The sequence below is a fragment of the Xyrauchen texanus genome, chromosome 11 (assembly GCF_025860055.1).
Source record: "Xyrauchen texanus isolate HMW12.3.18 chromosome 11, RBS_HiC_50CHRs, whole genome shotgun sequence".
Taxonomy (NCBI): Eukaryota; Metazoa; Chordata; class Actinopteri; order Cypriniformes; family Catostomidae; genus Xyrauchen; species Xyrauchen texanus.
This window is the reverse complement of record NC_068286.1, coordinates 605,278-622,601: the sequence shown is the minus strand read 5'-3', so window position 1 is coordinate 622,601 and position 17,324 is coordinate 605,278. Positions and strand designations below refer to the sequence as shown.

The following is a 17,324-nucleotide window of genomic DNA, read 5'->3' as shown; positions in this document are numbered from 1 at the left end:
AAAAGGCTTTAACGTGAGATTGGAAATCAAGGGTTATTCTCTGCTTTTAACATCAAAAACATTGGATAAGCAGATAGGAACGTGGTTTATCTGCAACATGAAATGGGGATCTACATGTACAGATCACTTTGAGTACTTATGACTTCTCCTGATAAAGGAACGACACGGCATTTTCAATCGCTGGTTTGCGCTGCCTACTCACCTGCCAATCAACCCATGTGCTAAAACAAGAGCTTAAGAAAGCTAAGCTTTGGTTGTCCGCGTTGCTAATGTGAATGTGTACTGTACACGTACGGCACATGTCGTCACCAGCAGATTCTGAGCGGCCCGTCCGTGTAGTGGGCATGTGTTGAATGCATTCATCATCATCTCTCAAGCGCAGAAGAATATGCTTTAAAAGGCGGAGCACTCGACTGTATGCGAGACGACCCGGATTTCAAAAACCCCAAGCACAGTAAAAGGTCTTACTTCAAGGAAAACTAGTCCACAGATTTTCACACTCCTTCCCTGTCTTTAATCCCCGTTCATTACCATCATTACTCATTAAACACCAAACCCTGACACACCCAAAACACCTCAAAGCTCCAAAGTCAGTCTCACCTGCCGAACAAACCACTGATATATGGAGAGTTTGATGGTCCAGGGGCCGGTGTGGAACATCAGGTTCATGTAGGAGATTCCAGCAAACAGGTCCGCAGCCGCCAGGTTCCCCAGCAGGTAATAAATGGGGTAATGAAACCTGCGGTTGAGGAAGATCGCCATCATGACCAAGGTGTTGGCGAAGATCACAAAGAAACAGACAATCAGTCCCAGAGCCACAACCACAATGTCTTTCGTCCTCCACAAATCGCTGATGGTCTTGTTGCTGTTTTCGTAGAAGAACTTGAGACTCTTGTTGCTGTAGCAAACGCTCGCTTTACTGATGTCCATTGTGGCCGATGGGGTGCCAAAGAAAGCTGGGACTGATTGGTGGAAGTGAAGGGGTCTTCAAGATGTCATGTATTTATGGAGGCATGGAGCTTTGATGATGTTCTTCAGGTACACTTGAAGAATCGGTCAGCTTGATCTAATTCCTAAGAAAAAGGGAAACATAAAACCGGTGAATATTCCCATCTGAACGGACTAATGCATGCATTCCAAACAACTGGATAAAAAATCTCCACGGCCAATTTCACATTATAAGTACAGGACAACATGCGGTGCCGGCTTATAAAGCATAATTGGTGTAAAAATGTGCATTTAAACATTGTTTTTTAAATTAATCTAATTTGCTCCCACAATTCACATGACCTTAAGGGCCGTTCACCTGCATCGGTGCCGCTCTTCAAACTCTAAGCAAACATCTTCTAGAATGATGCTTTGGCCACATCCAAACTAATCCATTTCATTCCCTAACGTCATGCTTTTCCCAAATATGTGGTAAGGGAGAGCGTTATTGTCAATGGAGGACAACAGTGTTCTAGAGTGGACTACAGGTGATGACAGCAAACATCAATGCACCTCTAATGAAACATATTAGTGTTTTATTTAGTGTCTCCCACCACGAGCACCGCATAAAGATACATCATCAATTCAACTTCTAAAAACAATTTGTTCCCTTGTGTTGTGCCGAGTCTAGGACACAGGAACACAGGAACACGTCCTTTGTGAACGGTTCCTACTATGACACAGTAGGATAATTATTACAGTGAGCACAGAAATAAATAAGAAATACTACAATGATACATTATTATACATTTTACATTTTAAACTTTCACATTTAAGAACTTTTACAAAAACTAGAATGAGAATGTAATGAAACTTAAGTGTCTTAAATTTTGTTATTAAAAGCAAAAAAAAAATAAATACAAAACGGTCCTAAATTAGTCATTTTTATTTTGGGGTGAACTGTGACCTTCACTTTTGTAAGATTCATCCAGCTTTAAAATCGTCTAAAAACTGCACACACACACACGCACACACGCACGCACGCACGCACGCACGCACACACACGCACACACGCACAATATTCAAGAGAATGAAACTACACCATGTCCTGACACACACACACAATCGTACAGAGTAACTCGAGCTCAATATAAACGAGTAAAAACATTTCCCACAGAGTTTCCAGTAACTCATTGTTATGATGTTATCTCACAACTCTGCAATGAAACCCCACACACACATTTCAGCTCATTCTGTGTAAAGATGTCTTCTGCTGGAACATTTCAGTCTCACACATCGGCTAGTTTACAGAAGCAAACACGGATAACTGTACCTATGCACGTCACTGCATTGCCATGGTAGAAAACACGAATAATCTGTAGTTAAGGGGGCAACACAAGTACACGTGTCGTAACCAGGAGCGTCAAGTTTCCAGCGACAAACAATTTGTCTGTTTCGTCTGATTGTGAAATTGCCAGTCAATCCAAATGTTCAATATATATTAATATTCAATGTCGTTATGAGCAGCAGGATTTTGGACCAATGAGATTTCACATTGGGTGGGGCTACAATAGAAACCAAGCTATGGATCACCTGGGAGTGGTGGTGGCGTAGTGGGCTAAAGTGTTTAACTGTTAATCAGAAGGTCACTGGTTCGAGCCCCACCATTGTGTCCTTGAGTAAGACACTTAACTCCAGGTTGCTCCGGGGGGATTGTCCCTGTAATAAGTGCTCTGTATAATACATTGGTACTCAGAAGGTTGCTGGTTTGAACCCCACAGTCACCACCATTGTGTCCTTGAGTAAGGCACTTAACTCCAGGTTGCTCGGGGATTGTCCCTGTAATAAGTGCTCTGTATAATACATTGGTACTCAGAAGGTTGCTGGTTTGAACCCCACAGTCACCACCATTGTGTCCTTGAGTAAGGCACTTAACTCCAGGTTGCTCCGGGGGGATTGTCCCTGTAATAAGTGCTCTGTATAATACATTGGTACTCAGAAGGTTGCTGGTTTGAACCCCACAGTCACCACCATTGTGTCCTTGAGTAAGGCACTTAACTCCAGGTTGCTCCGGGGGGATTGTCCTTGTAATAAGTGCACTGTAAGTCCCTTTGGACAAATGCGTCTGCCATATGCATAAATGTAAATGTAAATGGATCAAATTTGGCCTCACCAGTGCCCCCTAAATTTGGAGTAGAGTGAAGCGGGTAAAGTTAGTTTTAAGTTTGTTGAATATTCGCCTATGGTACGCAAGGGACCGAGTAAAGTTCACAAACTGGACTAACACATTGTTGCCGTTCAAGTGATCATTTAAATGTCTTGCATCTTAACACATACCGTCATCCCCCCAAATAATCCACAAGTGTTCCTGACACGTCAACTGAACCGATGCTCACACACGTCCTGCTTTAGTGGGGGGATTTTAAAACTGACTTTACGTACACTAGGCACGACAACAAGTGCATCGGGGCATTTTCAGGCCTCAATCTGCACCTGCAAGTGTTGACTGTTTAGTGTTGTGTGTGTTGTGTGAGTGTTGTGAGAGTGTTGTGAGAGTGTTGTGTGAGTGGTGTGAGAGTGTTGTGAGAGTGTTGTGTGAGTGGTGTGAGAGTGGTGTGAGAGTGTTGTGAGAGTGGTGTGAGAGTGTTGTGAGTTGTGTGAGTGTTGTGAGAGTGTTGTGTGAGTGTTGTGAGTTGTGTGAGTGTTGTGTGAGTGGTGTGAGAGTGTTGTGAGAGTGGTGTGAGAGTGGTGTGAGAGTGTTGTGAGTTGTGTGAGTGTTGTGAGAGTGTTGTGTGAGTGGTGTGTGAGTGGTGTGAGAGTGTTGTGAGTTGTGTGAGTGTTGTGAGAGTGTTGTGTGAGTGTTGTGTGAGTGGTGTGAGAGTGGTGTGAGAGTGTTGTGAGAGTGTTGTGAGTTGTGAAAGTGTTGTGAGAGTGTCGTGTGAGTGTTGTGTGAGTGGTGTGAGAGTGTCGTGTGAGAGTGTTGTGAGTTGTGTGAGTGTTGTGAGAGTGTCGTGTGAGTGTTGTGTGAGTGGTGTGAGAGTGGTGTGAGAGTGTTGTGAGTTGTGTGAGTGTTGTGAGAGTGTTGTGTGAGTGGTGTGAGAGTGGTGTGTGAGTGTTGTGAGAGTGTTGTGAGTTGTGTGAGTGTTATGAGAGTGTTGTGTGAGTGGTGTGAGTGGTGTGTGAGTGTGAGTGTTGTGTGAGTGGTGTGAGTGTTGTGTGAGTGTTGTGTGAGTGTTGTGTGAGTGTTGTGTGAGTGGTGTGAGAGTGTTGTGAGTGGTGTGTGTGTTGTGAGTTGTGTGAGTGTTGTGAGAGTGTTGTGAGTTGTGTGAGTGTTGTGTGAGTGTTCGTGTGAGTGTCGTGTGAGTGTTGTGAGAGTGTTGTGAGTTGTGTGAGTGTTGTGTGAGTGGTGTGAGAGTGGTGTGAGAGTGGTGTGAGAGTGGTGTGAGAGTGTTGTGAGTTGTGAAAGTGTTGTGAGAGTGTTGTGAGTTGTGTGAGTGTTGTGAGAGTGTCGTGTGAGTGTTGTGTGAGTGGTGTGAGAGTGGTGTGAGAGTGTTGTGAGTTGTGTGAGTGTTGTGAGAGTGTTGTGTGAGTGGTGTGAGAGTGGTGTGTGAGTGTTGTGAGAGTGTTGTGAGTTGTGTGAGTGTTATGAGAGTGTTGTGTGAGTGGTGTGAGAGTGTTGTGAGTGGTGTGTGTGTTGTGAGTTGTGTGAGTGTTGTGTGAGTGTCGTGAGTGGTGTGAGAGTGTTGTGAGTGTTGTGAGAGTGGTGTGTGAGTGTTGTGTGAGTGTTGTGTGAGTGGTGTGTGAGAGTGGTGTCAGTGTTGTGTGAGTGTTGTGTGTGTGTTGTGTGAGTGGTGTGAGAGTGTTGTGAGTGTTGTGAGAGTGGTGTGTGAGAGTGGTGTCAGTGTTGTGTGAGTGTTGTGTGAGTGTTGTGTGAGTGGTGTGAGTGTTGTGAGAGTGGTGTGTGAGTGGTGTGTGAGTGGTGTGAGAGTGTTGTGAGAGTGTTGTGAGAGTGGTGTGTGAGTGGTGTGTGAGAGTGGTGTCAGTGTTGTGTGAGTGTTGTGTGAGTGGTGTGTGAGAGTGGTGTGTGAGAGTGGTGTGTGTGAGTGGTGTGTGAGAGTGGTGTGTGAGAGTGGTGTGTGAGAGTGGTGTGTGTGAGTGGTGTGTGAGAGTGGTGTGAGTGTTGTGTGAGTGTTGTGTGAGTGGTGTGAGAGTGGTGTGTGAGAGTGGTGTGTGAGTGGTGTGTGAGTGGTGTCAGTGGTGTGTGAGAGTGGTGTGTGAGAGTGGTGTGTGAGAGTGGTGTGTGAGAGTGGTGTGAGTGTTGTGTGAGTGTTGTGTGAGTGTTGTGTGAGTGGTGTGAGAGTGGTGTGTGAGAGTGGTGTCAGTGTTGTGTGAGTGTTGTGTGAGAGTGGTGTGTGAGAGTTGTGTGAGAGTGGTGTGTGAGAGTGGTGTGTGAGAGTGGTGTGTGAGAGTGGTGTGTGAGAGTGGTGTGTGAGAGTGGTGTCAGTGTTGTGTGAGTGGTGTGTGAGAGTGGTGTGTGAGAGTGGTGTGAGTGTTGTGTGAGAGTGGTGTGTGAGAGTGGTGTGAGTGTTGTGTGAGTGTTGTGTGAGTGGTGTGAGAGTGGTGTGTGAGAGTGGTGTCAGTGTTGTGTGAGAGTGGTGTGTGAGAGTGTTGTGAGTGTTGTGTGAGTGGTGTGAGAGTGGTGTGAGAGTGTTGTGTGAGTGGTGTGAGAGTGGTGTGTGAGAGTGGTGTGAGAGTGGTGTGAGAGTTGTGTGAGTGGTGTGAGAGTGTTGTGAGAGTGGTGTGTGAGTGGTGTGTGAGAGTGGTGTCAGTGTTGTGTGAGTGTTGTGTGAGAGTGGTGTGAGTGTTGTGTGAGTGTTGTGTGAGTGGTGTGAGAGTGGTGTGTGAGTGGTGTGAGAGTGGTGTGTGAGAGTGGTGTGTGAGTGGTGTGAGAGTGTTGTGAGTGGTGTGAGAGTGTTGTGAGTGGTGTGAGAGTGTTGTGTGAGTGGTGTGAGAGTGGTGTGAGAGTGTTGTGAGAGTGTTGTGAGAGTGTTGTGAGAGTGTTGTGAGAGTGGTGTGTGAGTGGTGTGTGAGTGGTGTGTGAGAGTGGTGTCAGTGTTGTGTGAGTGTTGTGTGAGAGTGGTGTGAGTGTTGTGTGAGTGTTGTGTGAGTGGTGTGAGAGTGGTGTGTGAGTGGTGTGAGAGTGGTGTGAGAGTGGTGTGTGAGAGTGGTGTGAGTGTTGTGTGAGTGTTGTGTGAGTGGTGTGAGAGTGGTGTGAGAGTGGTGTGTGAGAGTGGTGTGAGTGTTGTGTGAGTGGTGTGAGAGTGGTGTGAGAGTGTTGTGAGAGTGTTGTGAGAGTGTTGTGAGAGTGGTGTGTGAGTGGTGTGTGAGAGTGGTGTGTGTGAGTGGTGTGTGTGAGTGGTGTGAGAGTGGTGTGAGTGTTGTGTGAGTGTTGTGTGAGAGTGGTGTGAGTGTTGTGTGAGTGTTGTGAGTGGTGTGTGAGTGGTGTGTGAGAGTGGTGTGTGAGAGTGGTGTGAGTGTTGTGTGAGTGGTGTGTGAGTGGTGTGAGAGTGGTGTGAGAGTGGTGTGTGAGAGTGGTGTGTGAGAGTGGTGTGAGTGTTGTGTGAGTGTTGTGTGAGTGGTGTGTGAGAGTGGTGTGAGAGTGTTGTGTGAGTGTTGTGTGAGTGGTGTGTGAGTGGTGTGAGAGTGTTGTGAGAGTGTTGTGTGAGTGGTGTGAGAGTGTTGTGAGAGTGTTGTGAGAGTGTTGTGTGAGTGGTGTGAGAGTGGTGTGTGAGTGGTGTAAGAGAGTGGTGTGTGAGAGTGGTGTGTGAGAGTGGTGTGTGAGAGTGGTGTGAGTGTTGTGTGAGAGTGGTGTGAGTGTTGTGTGAGTGTTGTGTGAGTGGTGTGAGAGTGGTGTGTGAGAGTGGTGTGTGAGAGTGGTGTGTGAGAGTGTTGTGTGAGTGTTGTGTGAGTGGTGTGAGAGTGGTGTGAGAGTGTTGTGAGAGTGTTGTGAGAGTGTTGTGAGAGTGTGTTGTGAGTGGTGTGAGATTGGTGTGAGAGTGGTGTGAGAGTGGTGTGAGAGTGGTGTGAGAGTGGTGTGTGAGTGTTGTGAGTGTTGTGTGAGTGGTGTGTGAGTGTTGTGAGTGGTGTGAGTGGTGTGAGAGTGGTGTGTGAGTGTGTTGTGTGTGTTGTGAGATTGGTGTGAGATTGGTGTGAGAGTGGTGTGAGAGTGGTGTGTGTGTTGTGAGTTGTGAGTGTTGTGTGAGTGGTGTGAGAGTGGTGTGAGAGTGGTGTGAGAGTGGTGTGTGAGTGGTGTGTGAGTGTTGTGAGTGTTGTGTGAGTGTTGTGAGAGTGGTGTGTGAGTGTTGTGAGTGTTGTGTGAGTGTTGTGAGAGTGGTGTGTGAGTGTTGTGAGTGTTGTGAGTGGTGTGAGTGTTGTGAGAGTGGTGTGTGAGTGTGTTGAGTGTGTTGTGTGTGTTGTGAGTGGTGTGTGAGTGTGTTGAGTGTGTTGAGTGTGTTGTGAGTGGTGTGAGAGTGGTGTGTGAGTGTTGTGAGTGTTGTGTGAGTGTTGTGAGAGTGGTGTGTGAGTGTTGTGAGTGTTGTGAGTGGTGTGAGTGTTGTGAGAGTGGTGTGTGAGTGTGTTGAGTGTGTTGTGTGTGTTGTGAGTGGTGTGAGAGTGGTGTGTGAGTGTGTTGAGTGTGTTGTGTGTGTTGTGAGTGGTGTGAGATTGGTGTGAGAGTGGTGTGAGAGTGGTGTGTGAGTGTGTTGAGTGTGTTGTGTGTGTTGTGAGTTGTGAGTGTTGTGAGTGTTGTGTGAGTGTTGTGAGTGTTGTGAGTGGTGTGAGAGTGGTGTGTGAGTGTGTTGAGTGTGTTGAGTGTGTTGTGTGTGTTGTGAGTGGTGTGAGAGTGGTGTGTGAGTGGTGTGAGAGTGTGTTGTGTGTGTTGTGAGTTGTGAGTGTTGTGAGTGTTGTGTGAGTGTTGTGAGTGTTGTGAGTGTTGTGAGTGTTGTGAGTGGTGTGAGATTGGTGTGAGAGTGGTGTGAGAGTGGTGTGTGAGTGTGTTGAGTGTGTTGTGTGTGTTGTGAGTTGTGAGTGTTGTGAGTGTTGTGTGAGTGTTGTGAGTGTTGTGAGTGGTGTGAGAGTGGTGTGTGAGTGTGTTGAGTGTGTTGTGTGTGTTGTGAGTGGTGTGAGAGTGGTGTGAGAGTGGTGTGTGAGTGTGTTGTGTGTGTTGTGAGTGGTGTGAGAGTGGTGTGTGAGTGGTGTGTGAGTGGTGTGAGAGTGTGTTGTGTGTGTTGTGAGTTGTGAGTGTTGTGAGTGTTGTGTGAGTGTTGTGTGAGTGTTGTGAGTTGTGAGTGTTGTGAGTGTTGTGTGAGTGTTGTGTGAGTGTTGTGTGAGTGTTGTGAGTGTTGTGAGTTGTGAGTGTTGTGAGTGTTGTGTGAGTGTTGTGAGTGTTGTGAGTGGTGTGAGAGTGGTGTGTGAGTGTGTTGAGTGTGTTGTGTGTGTTGTGAGTGGTGTGAGATTGGTGTGAGAGTGGTGTGTGAGTGTGTTGTGAGTTGTGAGTGTTGTGTGTGTTGTGTGAGTGTTGTGAGTGGTGTGAGAGTGGTGTGTGAGTGTGTTGAGTGTGTTGTGTGTGTTGTGAGTGGTGTGAGATTGGTGTGAGAGTGGTGTGTGAGTGTGTTGAGTGTGTTGTGTGTGTTGTGAGTTGTGAGTGTTGTGAGTGTTGTGTGAGTGTTGTGAGTGTTGTGAGTTGTGAGTGTTGTGAGTGTTGTGAGTGGTGTGAGATTGGTGTGAGAGTGGTGTGAGAGTGTGTTGAGTGTGTTGTGTGTGTTGAGTGTGTTGTGTGTGTTGTGAGTGTTGTGAGTGTTGTGAGTGTTGTGAGAGTGGTGTGTGAGTGTGTTGAGTGTGTTGAGTGTGTTGTGTGTGTTGTGAGTGGTGTGAGATTGGTGTGAGAGTGGTGTGTGAGTGTGTTGAGTGTGTTGAGTGTGTTGTGTGTGTTGTGAGTGGTGTGAGAGTGGTGTGTGAGTGGTGTGAGAGTGTGTTGTGTGTGTTGTGAGTTGTGAGTGTTGTGAGTGTTGTGTGAGTGTTGTGAGTGTTGTGAGTTGTGAGTGTTGTGAGTGTTGTGTGAGTGTTGTGAGTGTTGTGAGTGGTGTGAGAGTGTGTTGAGTGTGTTGTGTGTGTTGTGAGTGGTGTGAGATTGGTGTGAGAGTGGTGTGTGAGTGTGTTGTGAGTTGTGAGTGTTGTGAGTGTTGTGTGTGTTGTGTGAGTGTTGTGAGTGGTGTGAGAGTGGTGTGTGAGTGTGTTGAGTGTGTTGTGTGTGTTGTGAGTGGTGTGAGATTGGTGTGTGAGTGTGTTGTGTGTGTTGTGAGTTGTGAGTGTTGTGAGTGTTGTGAGTGTTGTGAGTGTTGTGAGTGGTGTGAGAGTGGTGTGTGAGTGTGTTGTGTGTGTTGTGAGTTGTGAGTGTTGTGAGTGTTGTGTGTTGTGAGTGTTGTGAGTGTTGTGTGTGGTGTGTGTTGTGAGTGTTGTGTGAGTGGTAGTGGCTAATATGGAATGATATTCTGGACATTATTCAAAAGGAATTGCAAATTGTATTTGCAATTGCGTTTTCAATTTGTGGACGTATAAAATGTGACATAATCCAAACGCAATTGCAAATCGCGCATTACCGTTTGCATTTTCGTTTAAGTGAACGCACAGTGACTGCCAGATTTCAACTGGAAAAGCAAAGTCCGTTTGCAACTGTGTTTCCCATATCTTACGAGTTTTGGCCCTGTCATATTTAAATAGCAATTTCAATTACCACGTCTGCTTTTTCACTTTCTCAGCGTCGTATGTAGCCAGCCAAAACTCAAATGGAATACTAATTCCCTTAGTATTTCCATTTCTGATGCCTTACACAGAAACCTGTCAATCAGGGTCAAGGGTGGGATTATGCTATGGGGCGTGTTTGTCTTGGGAAGTGACGTCACTCACAGTCTATCAGGATCAATAATTAGCACTGCACTTTATTAATCTATAATCTCAGACTGGACTGTCAACATATTCTCCTCAATATACTACTTCATATATATATATATATATTTCATATACTCCTTATTGTATTGTATATTGTGTGTATTGTTTACTGTACATTGTATATTATATTGTGTTGTGTAAGTATGTGTACATCTGATATGTAAATTGTGTAAGTATGTTGTTTATTGTAATTGGTATATGTCTCGTCACTGTCATGACTGCTATGTTGCTCAGAACTGCACACAAGAATTTCACCTACTGTTGCACTTGTGTACATGTGTGACAATAAAGTGATTTGAATTGATAAACCAGCGTCTGTTCAGGGCATCACCTCTTGACCGTCGACTGTGAGTGATGTCACTTCCCAAGACAAACACGCCCCATAGCATAATCCCACCCTTGACCCTGATTGACAGGTTTCTGTGTAAGGGAATTAGTATTCCATTTGAGTATTAGAAAATCAGTTATTTTGAATTCTTATAATAAAGGTGGCTTAAATTTCATTGATTTTGATTCTCTTAACAATACCTTAAAAATGAATTGGCTTAAACGTTTCCTTCACAATCAATCTTCTATTTGGAGTATAATCCCAAGATATATTTTTTCTCAATTAGGAGGTATACATTTTCTTTTAATGTGCAATTATTCAATTAGTAAACTTCCTGTCAAACTTTCCAGTTATCATCAGCAGATGCTTATGGCTTGGAAACTTATTTACAAGCATAATTTCTCACCACACAATTTATTAATTTGGAACAACTGTAATATTCTTCATAAGAGGAAATCTTTATTTCTTGAAAACTGGTTCAATAATGGGGTGATATTAGTAAACCAGCTATTTGATAGTGAAGGTAATTTATTTAATTATTCCGATTTTGTTTCAGGATACCAATTCCCAGTATCTAGTAAAGAATGTAATATAGTTTTCAAGGCCATCTCTTTGGAAATCTGTATGCTGTTTAGAAACAATAATAGTGCTGCAGTGACTTCTGTTTCTCCCCCTAGCCCTGAATCTACTGTGGTTGCTTCTGTTTGTTTTTCAATACATAAATCCAATTATAAAATTAGCTCATTATTTTTGGACCCTGTTACTTCAATTCCTTCCTCCATTTCTTATTGGAATAACCTTTTTGATGATATTAAATGGTCATATGTTTGGTCACTTCCTCAGAAATTCTTTCTAACTAATAAAGTTAAAGAAATATCCTATAAAATTATTCATAGATTTTATCCAGTTAAATACTTTTTAAAGAAATGTAGAAATGATATTGATACTTCCTGCTCTTTTGTGAAGCCTCCTCTGAAACTGTTGATCATTTGTTTTGGGAATGTCTTTTACTCGGTCTTTCTGGAACAATATTGATGCTCTGATGGTCCAAAAGGTTTTATGTAACTTTTCTTTATCATATAGACACATTCTTTTTGGATTTTATGTTAAAGACAAGAATCTAATTAATGCATGTTTTTGTATAAACCTTCTTTTATATATTGGAAAGTTTCATGTCCATAAATGTAAATATATGAAAAGTAAACCCCACTTTAGCTTTTTCAAAGAAGAATTGAAGATGTATTTAAATACAATTTCAACTTCTGTTAACAAGAAAGCAATGAAAACATCCAGAATTAGTGCCATGTTTAATATTCTCTCTTAATGTTTTTTCTTTTGTGCCCTCTTCTTCTTTTTTTTCTTTCTTCTCTTACTCTCTTTTCTTTTTAGACTATTGTTGAATATATTTACATTTCTTTCACATTTCCTCTCTTAACTTTTCCTTTCTGAACCATAATTTCTCTTTTGTTTTGAAAGATTGTTTATATTTCTTGTATGTATTGTCTTGTTCTGTTTGTTAATATTGCAATAAAAAAAAATAAAAAAATAGTATTCCATTTGAGTTTTGGCTGGCTACATACGCGACGCTGAGAAAGTGAAAAAGCAGACCTGGTAATTGAAATTGCTATTTAAATATGACAGGGCCAAAACTCGTAAGATATGGGAAACACAGTTGCAAACGGACTTTGCTTTTCCAGTTGAAATCTGGCAGTCACTGTGCTTTCGCTTAAACGAAAATACAAACCGTAATGCGCAATTTGCAATTGCGTTTGGATTATGTCACATTTTATGCGTCCACAAATTGAAAACGCAATTGCAAATACAATTTGCAATTCCTTTTGAATAATGTCCGGAATATCATTCCATAGGCTAAAGCACAGGCCTGTTAATCAGAAGGTCACAGGTTCTAACCCCACGTCCACCACCATTGTGTCCTTGAGTAAGGCACTTAACTCCAGGTTGCTCCGGGGGGATTGTCCCTGTAATGAGTGCTCTGTATAATACATTGGTAATCAGAAGGTTGCTGGTTGGATCCCCACAGTCACCACCATTGTGTCCTTGAGTAAGACACTTAACTCCAGGTTGCTCCAGGGGGATTGTCCCTGTAATAAGTGCTCTGTATAATACATTGGTACTCAGGAGGTTGCTGGTTAGATCCCCACAGTCACCACCATTGTGTCCTTGAGTAAGACACTTAACTCCAGGTTGCTCCGGGGGGATTGTCCCTGTAATAAGTGCTCTGTATAATACATTGGTAATCAGAAGGTTGCTGGTTTGATCCCCACAGTCACCACCATTGTGTCCTTGAGTAAGACACTTAACTCCAGGTTGCTCCGGGGAGATTGTCCCTGTAATAAGTGCTCTGTATAATACATTGGTAATCAGAAGGTTGCTGGTTGGATCCCCACAGTCACCACCATTGTGTCCTTGAGTAAGACACTTAACTCCAGGTTGCTCCGGGGATTGTCCCTGTAATAAGTGCTCTGTATAATACATTGGTACTCAGAAGGTTGCTGGTTTGATCCCCACAGTCACCACCATTGTGTCCTTGAGTAAGACACTTAACTCCAGGTTGCTCGGGGATTGTCCCTGTAATAAGTGCTCTGTATAATACATTGGTACTCAGAAGGTTGCTGGTTAGATCCCCACAGTCACCACCATTGTGTCCTTGAGTAAGACACTTAACTCCAGGTTGCTCCGGGGGGATTGTCCCTGTAATAAGTGCTCTGTATAATACATTGGTACTCAGGAGGTTGCTGGTTAGATCCCCACAGTCACCACCATTGTGTCCTTGAGTAAGACACTTAACTCCAGGTTGCTCCGGGGGGATTGTCCCTGTAATAAGTGCTCTGTATAATACATTGGTAATCAGAAGGTTGCTGGTTGGATCCCCACAGTCACCACCATTGTGTCCTTGAGTAAGGCACTTAACTCCAGGTTGCTCCGGGGGGATTGTCCCTGTAATAAGTGCTCTGTATAATACATTGGTAATCAGAAGGTTGCTGGTTTGATCCCCACAGTCACCACCATTGTGTCCTTGAGTAAGACACTTAACTCCAGGTTGCTCGGGGATTGTCCCTGTAATAAGTGCTCTGTATAATACATTGGTAATCAGAAGGTTGCTGGTTGGATCCCCACAGTCACCACCATTGTGTCCTTGAGTAAGACACTTAACTCCAGGTTGCTCCGGGGGGATTGTCCCTGTAATAAGTGCTCTGTATAATACATTGGTACTCAGAAGGTTGCTGGTTTGATCCCCACAGTCGCCACCATTGTGTCCTTGAGTAAGACACTTAACTCCAGGTTGCTCCGGGGGGATTGTCCCTGTAATAAGTGCTCTGTATAATACATTGGTACTCAGGAGGTTGCTGGTTAGATCCCCACAGTCACCACCATTGTCTCCTTGAGTAAGACACTTAACTCCAGGTTGCTCTGGGGGGATTGTCCCTGTAATAAGTGCTCTGTATAATACATTGGTACTCAGGAGGTTGCTGGTTAGATCCCCACAGTCACCACCATTGTGTCCTTGAGTAAGACACTTATCTCCAGGTTGCTCCGGGGGGATTGTCCCTGTAATAAGTGCTCTGTATAATACATTGGTAATCAGAAGGTTGCTGGTTTGATCCCCACAGTCACCACCATTGTGTCCTTGAGTAAGGCACTTAACTCCAGGTTGCTCCGGGGGGATTGTCCCTGTAATAAGTGCACTGTATAATACATTGGTACTCAGAAGGTTGCTGGTTTGATCCCCACAGTCACCACCATTGTGTCCTTGAGTAAGACACTTAACTCCAGGTTGCTCCGGGGGGACTGTCCCTGTAATAAGTGCTCTGTATAATACATTGGTAATCAGAAGGTTGCTGGTTTGATCCCCACAGTCACCACCATTGTGTCCTTGAGTAAGACACTTAACTCCAGGTTGCTCCGGGGGGATTGTCCCTGTAATAAGTACTCTATATAATACATTGGTACTCAGAAGGTTGCTGGTTTGATCCCCACAGTCACCACCATTGTGTCCTTGAGTAAGACACTTAACTCCAGGTTGCTCGGGGATTGTCCCTGTAATAAGTGCTCTGTATAATACATTGGTACTCAGAAGGTTGCTGGTTCGATCCCCACAGTCACCACCATTGTGTCCTTGAGTAAGACACTTAACTCCAGGTTGCTCGGGGATTGTCCCTGTAATAAGTGCTCTGTATAATACATTGGTACTCAGAAGGTTGCTGGTTTGATCCCCACAGTCACCATCATTGTGTCCTTGAGTAAGACACTTAACTCCAGGTTGCTCGGGGATTGTCCCTGTAATAAGTGCTCTGTATAATACATTGGTAATCAGAAGGTTGCTGGTTTGATCCCCACAGTCACCACCATTGTGTCCTTGAGTAAGACACTTAACTCCAGGTTGCTCGGGCGGATTGTCCCTGTAATAAGTGCTCTGTATAATACATTGGTACTCAGAAGGTTGCTGGTTCGATCCCCACAGTCACCACCATTGTGTCCTTGAGTAAGACACTTAACTCCAGGTTGCTCGGGGATTGTCCCTGTAATAAGTGCTCTGTATAATACATTGGTACTCAGAAGGTTGCTGGTTTGATCCCCACAGTCACCATCATTGTGTCCTTGAGTAAGACACTTAACTCCAGGTTGCTCGGAGGATTGTCCCTGTAATAAGTGCTCTGTATAATACATTGGTAATCAGAAGGTTGCTGGTTTGATCCCCACAGTCACCACCATTGTGTCCTTGAGTAAGACACTTAACTCCAGGTTGCTCCGGGCGGATTGTCCCTGTAATAAGTGCACTGTATAATACATTGGTACTCAGAAGGTTGCTGGTTTGATCCCCACAGTCACCATCATTGTGTCCTTGAGTAAGACACTTAACTCCAGGTTGCTCCGGGGGGATTGTCCCTGTAATAAGTGCTCTGTATAATACATTGGTACTCAGAAGGTTGCTGGTTTGATCCCCACAGTCACCACCATTGTGTCCTTGAGTAAGACACTTAACTCCAGGTTGCTCCGGGGGGATTGTCCCTGTAATAAGTGCTCTGTATAATACATTGGTAATCAGAAGGTTGCTGGTTTGATCCCCACAGTCACCACCATTGTGTCCTTGAGTAAGACACTTAACTCCAGGTTGCTCGGGGATTGTCCCTGTAATAAGTGCACTGTAACTCAATTTGGATAAAAGCATCTGCCAAATGCATAAATGTAAATGTGAGTAGTGTGTGTGAGAGTGTTGTGTGAGTAGTGTTGTGTGTGAGAGTGTTGTGTGAGTGTTGTGTGAGTGTTGTGAGAGGGTTGTGAGAGGGTTGTGAGAGGGTTGTGAGAGAGTGTTGTGTGAGAGTGTTGTGTGTGTTGTCAGTGGTGTGTGTGTTGTGTGTGTCGTGAGTGTGTTATGAGTGGTGTGTGTGTTGTTAGTGTTGTTAGTGTTGGTGGCGTGTGAGTGTTGTGTGTGTTGTGAGTGGTGTGTGTGTGTTGTGAGAGTGTTGTGAGTGTTGTGAGTGGTGTGTGAGTGGTGTGTGAGTGGTGTGTGAGTGGTGTGAGTGTTGTGTGAGTGTTGTGTGAGTGTTGTGAGTGTTGTGAGTGTTGTGAGTGTTGTGTGAGGTGTGAGTATTGTGTGTGTGTTGTTAGTGTTGTTAGTGTTGGTGGCGTGTGAGTGTTGTGTGTGTTGTGAGTGGTGTGTGTGTGTTGTGAGAGTGTTGTGAGTGTTGTGAGTGGTGTGTGAGTGGTGTGTGAGTGGTGTGTGAGTGGTGTGAGTGTTGTGTGAGTGTTGTGTGAGTGTTGTGAGTGTTGTGAGTGTTGTGTGAGGTGTGAGTATTGTGTGAGTGTTGTGAGAGTGTTGTGAGTGGTGTGTGAGTGTGAGTGTTGTGTGAGTGGTGTGAGAGTGGTGTGAGTGTTGTGAGAGTGGTGTGTGAGTGTTGTGTGAGTGGTGTGAGTGTTGTGTGAGTGTTGTGTGAGTGTTGTGAGAGTGTTGTGTGAGTGTTGTGAGAGTGTTGTGAGTGTTGTGTGTGTTGTGAGTGGTGTGTGAGTGTGTTGAGTGTGTTGTGTGAGTGTTGTGTGTTGTGAGTGTTGTGAGTGGTGTGTGAGTGGTGTGAGTATTGTGAGTGTTGTGTGAGTGGTGTGAGTATTGTGTGAGTGTTGTGAGAGTGTTGTGAGAGTGTTGTGAGTGGTGTGTGAGTGTGAGTGTTGTGTGAGTGGTGTGAGAGTGGTGTGAGTGTTGTGAGAGTGGTGTGTGTGTGTTGTGAGAGTGGTGTGTGTGTTGTGAGTGTTGTGTGAGTGTTGTGAGAGTGTTGTGAGTGTTGTGTGTGTTGTGAGTGGTGTGTGAGTGTGTTGTGAGTGTTGTGAGTGTTGTGTGAGAGTTGTGAGTGTTGTGTGACAGTTGTGAGTGGTGTGAGTATTGTGTGAGTGTTGTGAGAGTGTTGTGAGAGTGTTGTGAGTGGTGTGTGAGTGTGAGTGTTGTGTGAGTGGTGTGAGAGTGGTGTGAGTGTTGTGAGAGTGGTGTGTGTGTGTTGTGAGAGTGGTGTGTGTGTGTTGTGAGTGGTGTGAGTGTTGTGTGAGTGTTGTGTGAGTGTTGTGAGAGTGCTGTGAGAGTGTTGTGAGAGTGTTGTGTGAGTTTTGTGTGTGTCGTGAGTGTGTTATGAGTGGTGTGTGTGTTGTTAGTGTTGTTAGTGTTGGTGGCGTGTGAGTCTTGTGTGTGTTGTGAGTGGTGTGTGTGTGTTGTGAGAGTGTTGTGAGTGGTGTGAGTATTGTGTGAGTGTTGTGAGAGTGTTGTGAGTGGTGTGTGAGTGTGAGTGTTGTGTGAGTGGTGTGAGAGTGGTGTGAGTGTTGTGAGAGTGGTGTGTGTGTGTTGTGAGAGTGGTGTGTGTGTTGTGAGTGGTGTGAGTGTTGTGTGAGTGTTGTGTGAGTGTTGTGAGAGTGTTGTGAGTGTGTTGTGAGTGTTGTGTGAGTGTGTTGTGAGTGTTGTGTGAGTGTTGTGTGTGTCGTGAGTGTGTTATGAGTGGTGTGTGTGTTGTTAGTGTTGTTAGTGTTGGTGGCGTGTGAGTGTTGTGTGTGTTGTGAGTGG

The 17,324-nt window shown here is 44.6% G+C and overlaps 1 protein-coding gene and 1 long non-coding RNA gene across 6 annotated transcripts in view; one reads left to right on the top strand and one right to left on the bottom strand.

Annotated features, from left to right (window-relative positions):
- lpar2b (lysophosphatidic acid receptor 2b) overlaps positions 1–17,324 on the bottom strand; it is a 42,085-nt gene that overhangs the window by 9,241 nt on the left and 15,520 nt on the right. For all 3 annotated transcript variants that reach the window (XR_007971580.1, XM_052137259.1, XM_052137258.1), the window contains exon 2: positions 601–1,073. Coding sequence is in view for 2 of the 3 variants with exons in the window: in XM_052137259.1 (XP_051993219.1) it covers positions 601–930 (330 nt within the window). In the remaining variant the exon portion in view is untranslated. The remainder of the gene's footprint in view (positions 1–600; positions 1,074–17,324) is intronic.
- Positions 12,720–15,763, top strand: LOC127651438 (uncharacterized). Of its 3 annotated transcripts, none has more exons than XR_007971582.1 (3): positions 12,720–12,832; positions 13,811–14,056; positions 15,149–15,763. It is a non-coding gene; the product is annotated as an uncharacterized LOC127651438 (long non-coding RNA). The 3 variants fall into 3 exon arrangements; XR_007971581.1 differs by having other exon boundaries at positions 13,811–14,179; positions 15,272–15,763; XR_007971583.1 differs by lacking the exon at positions 15,149–15,763 and adding an exon at positions 13,199–13,321 and having other exon boundaries at positions 13,811–14,205.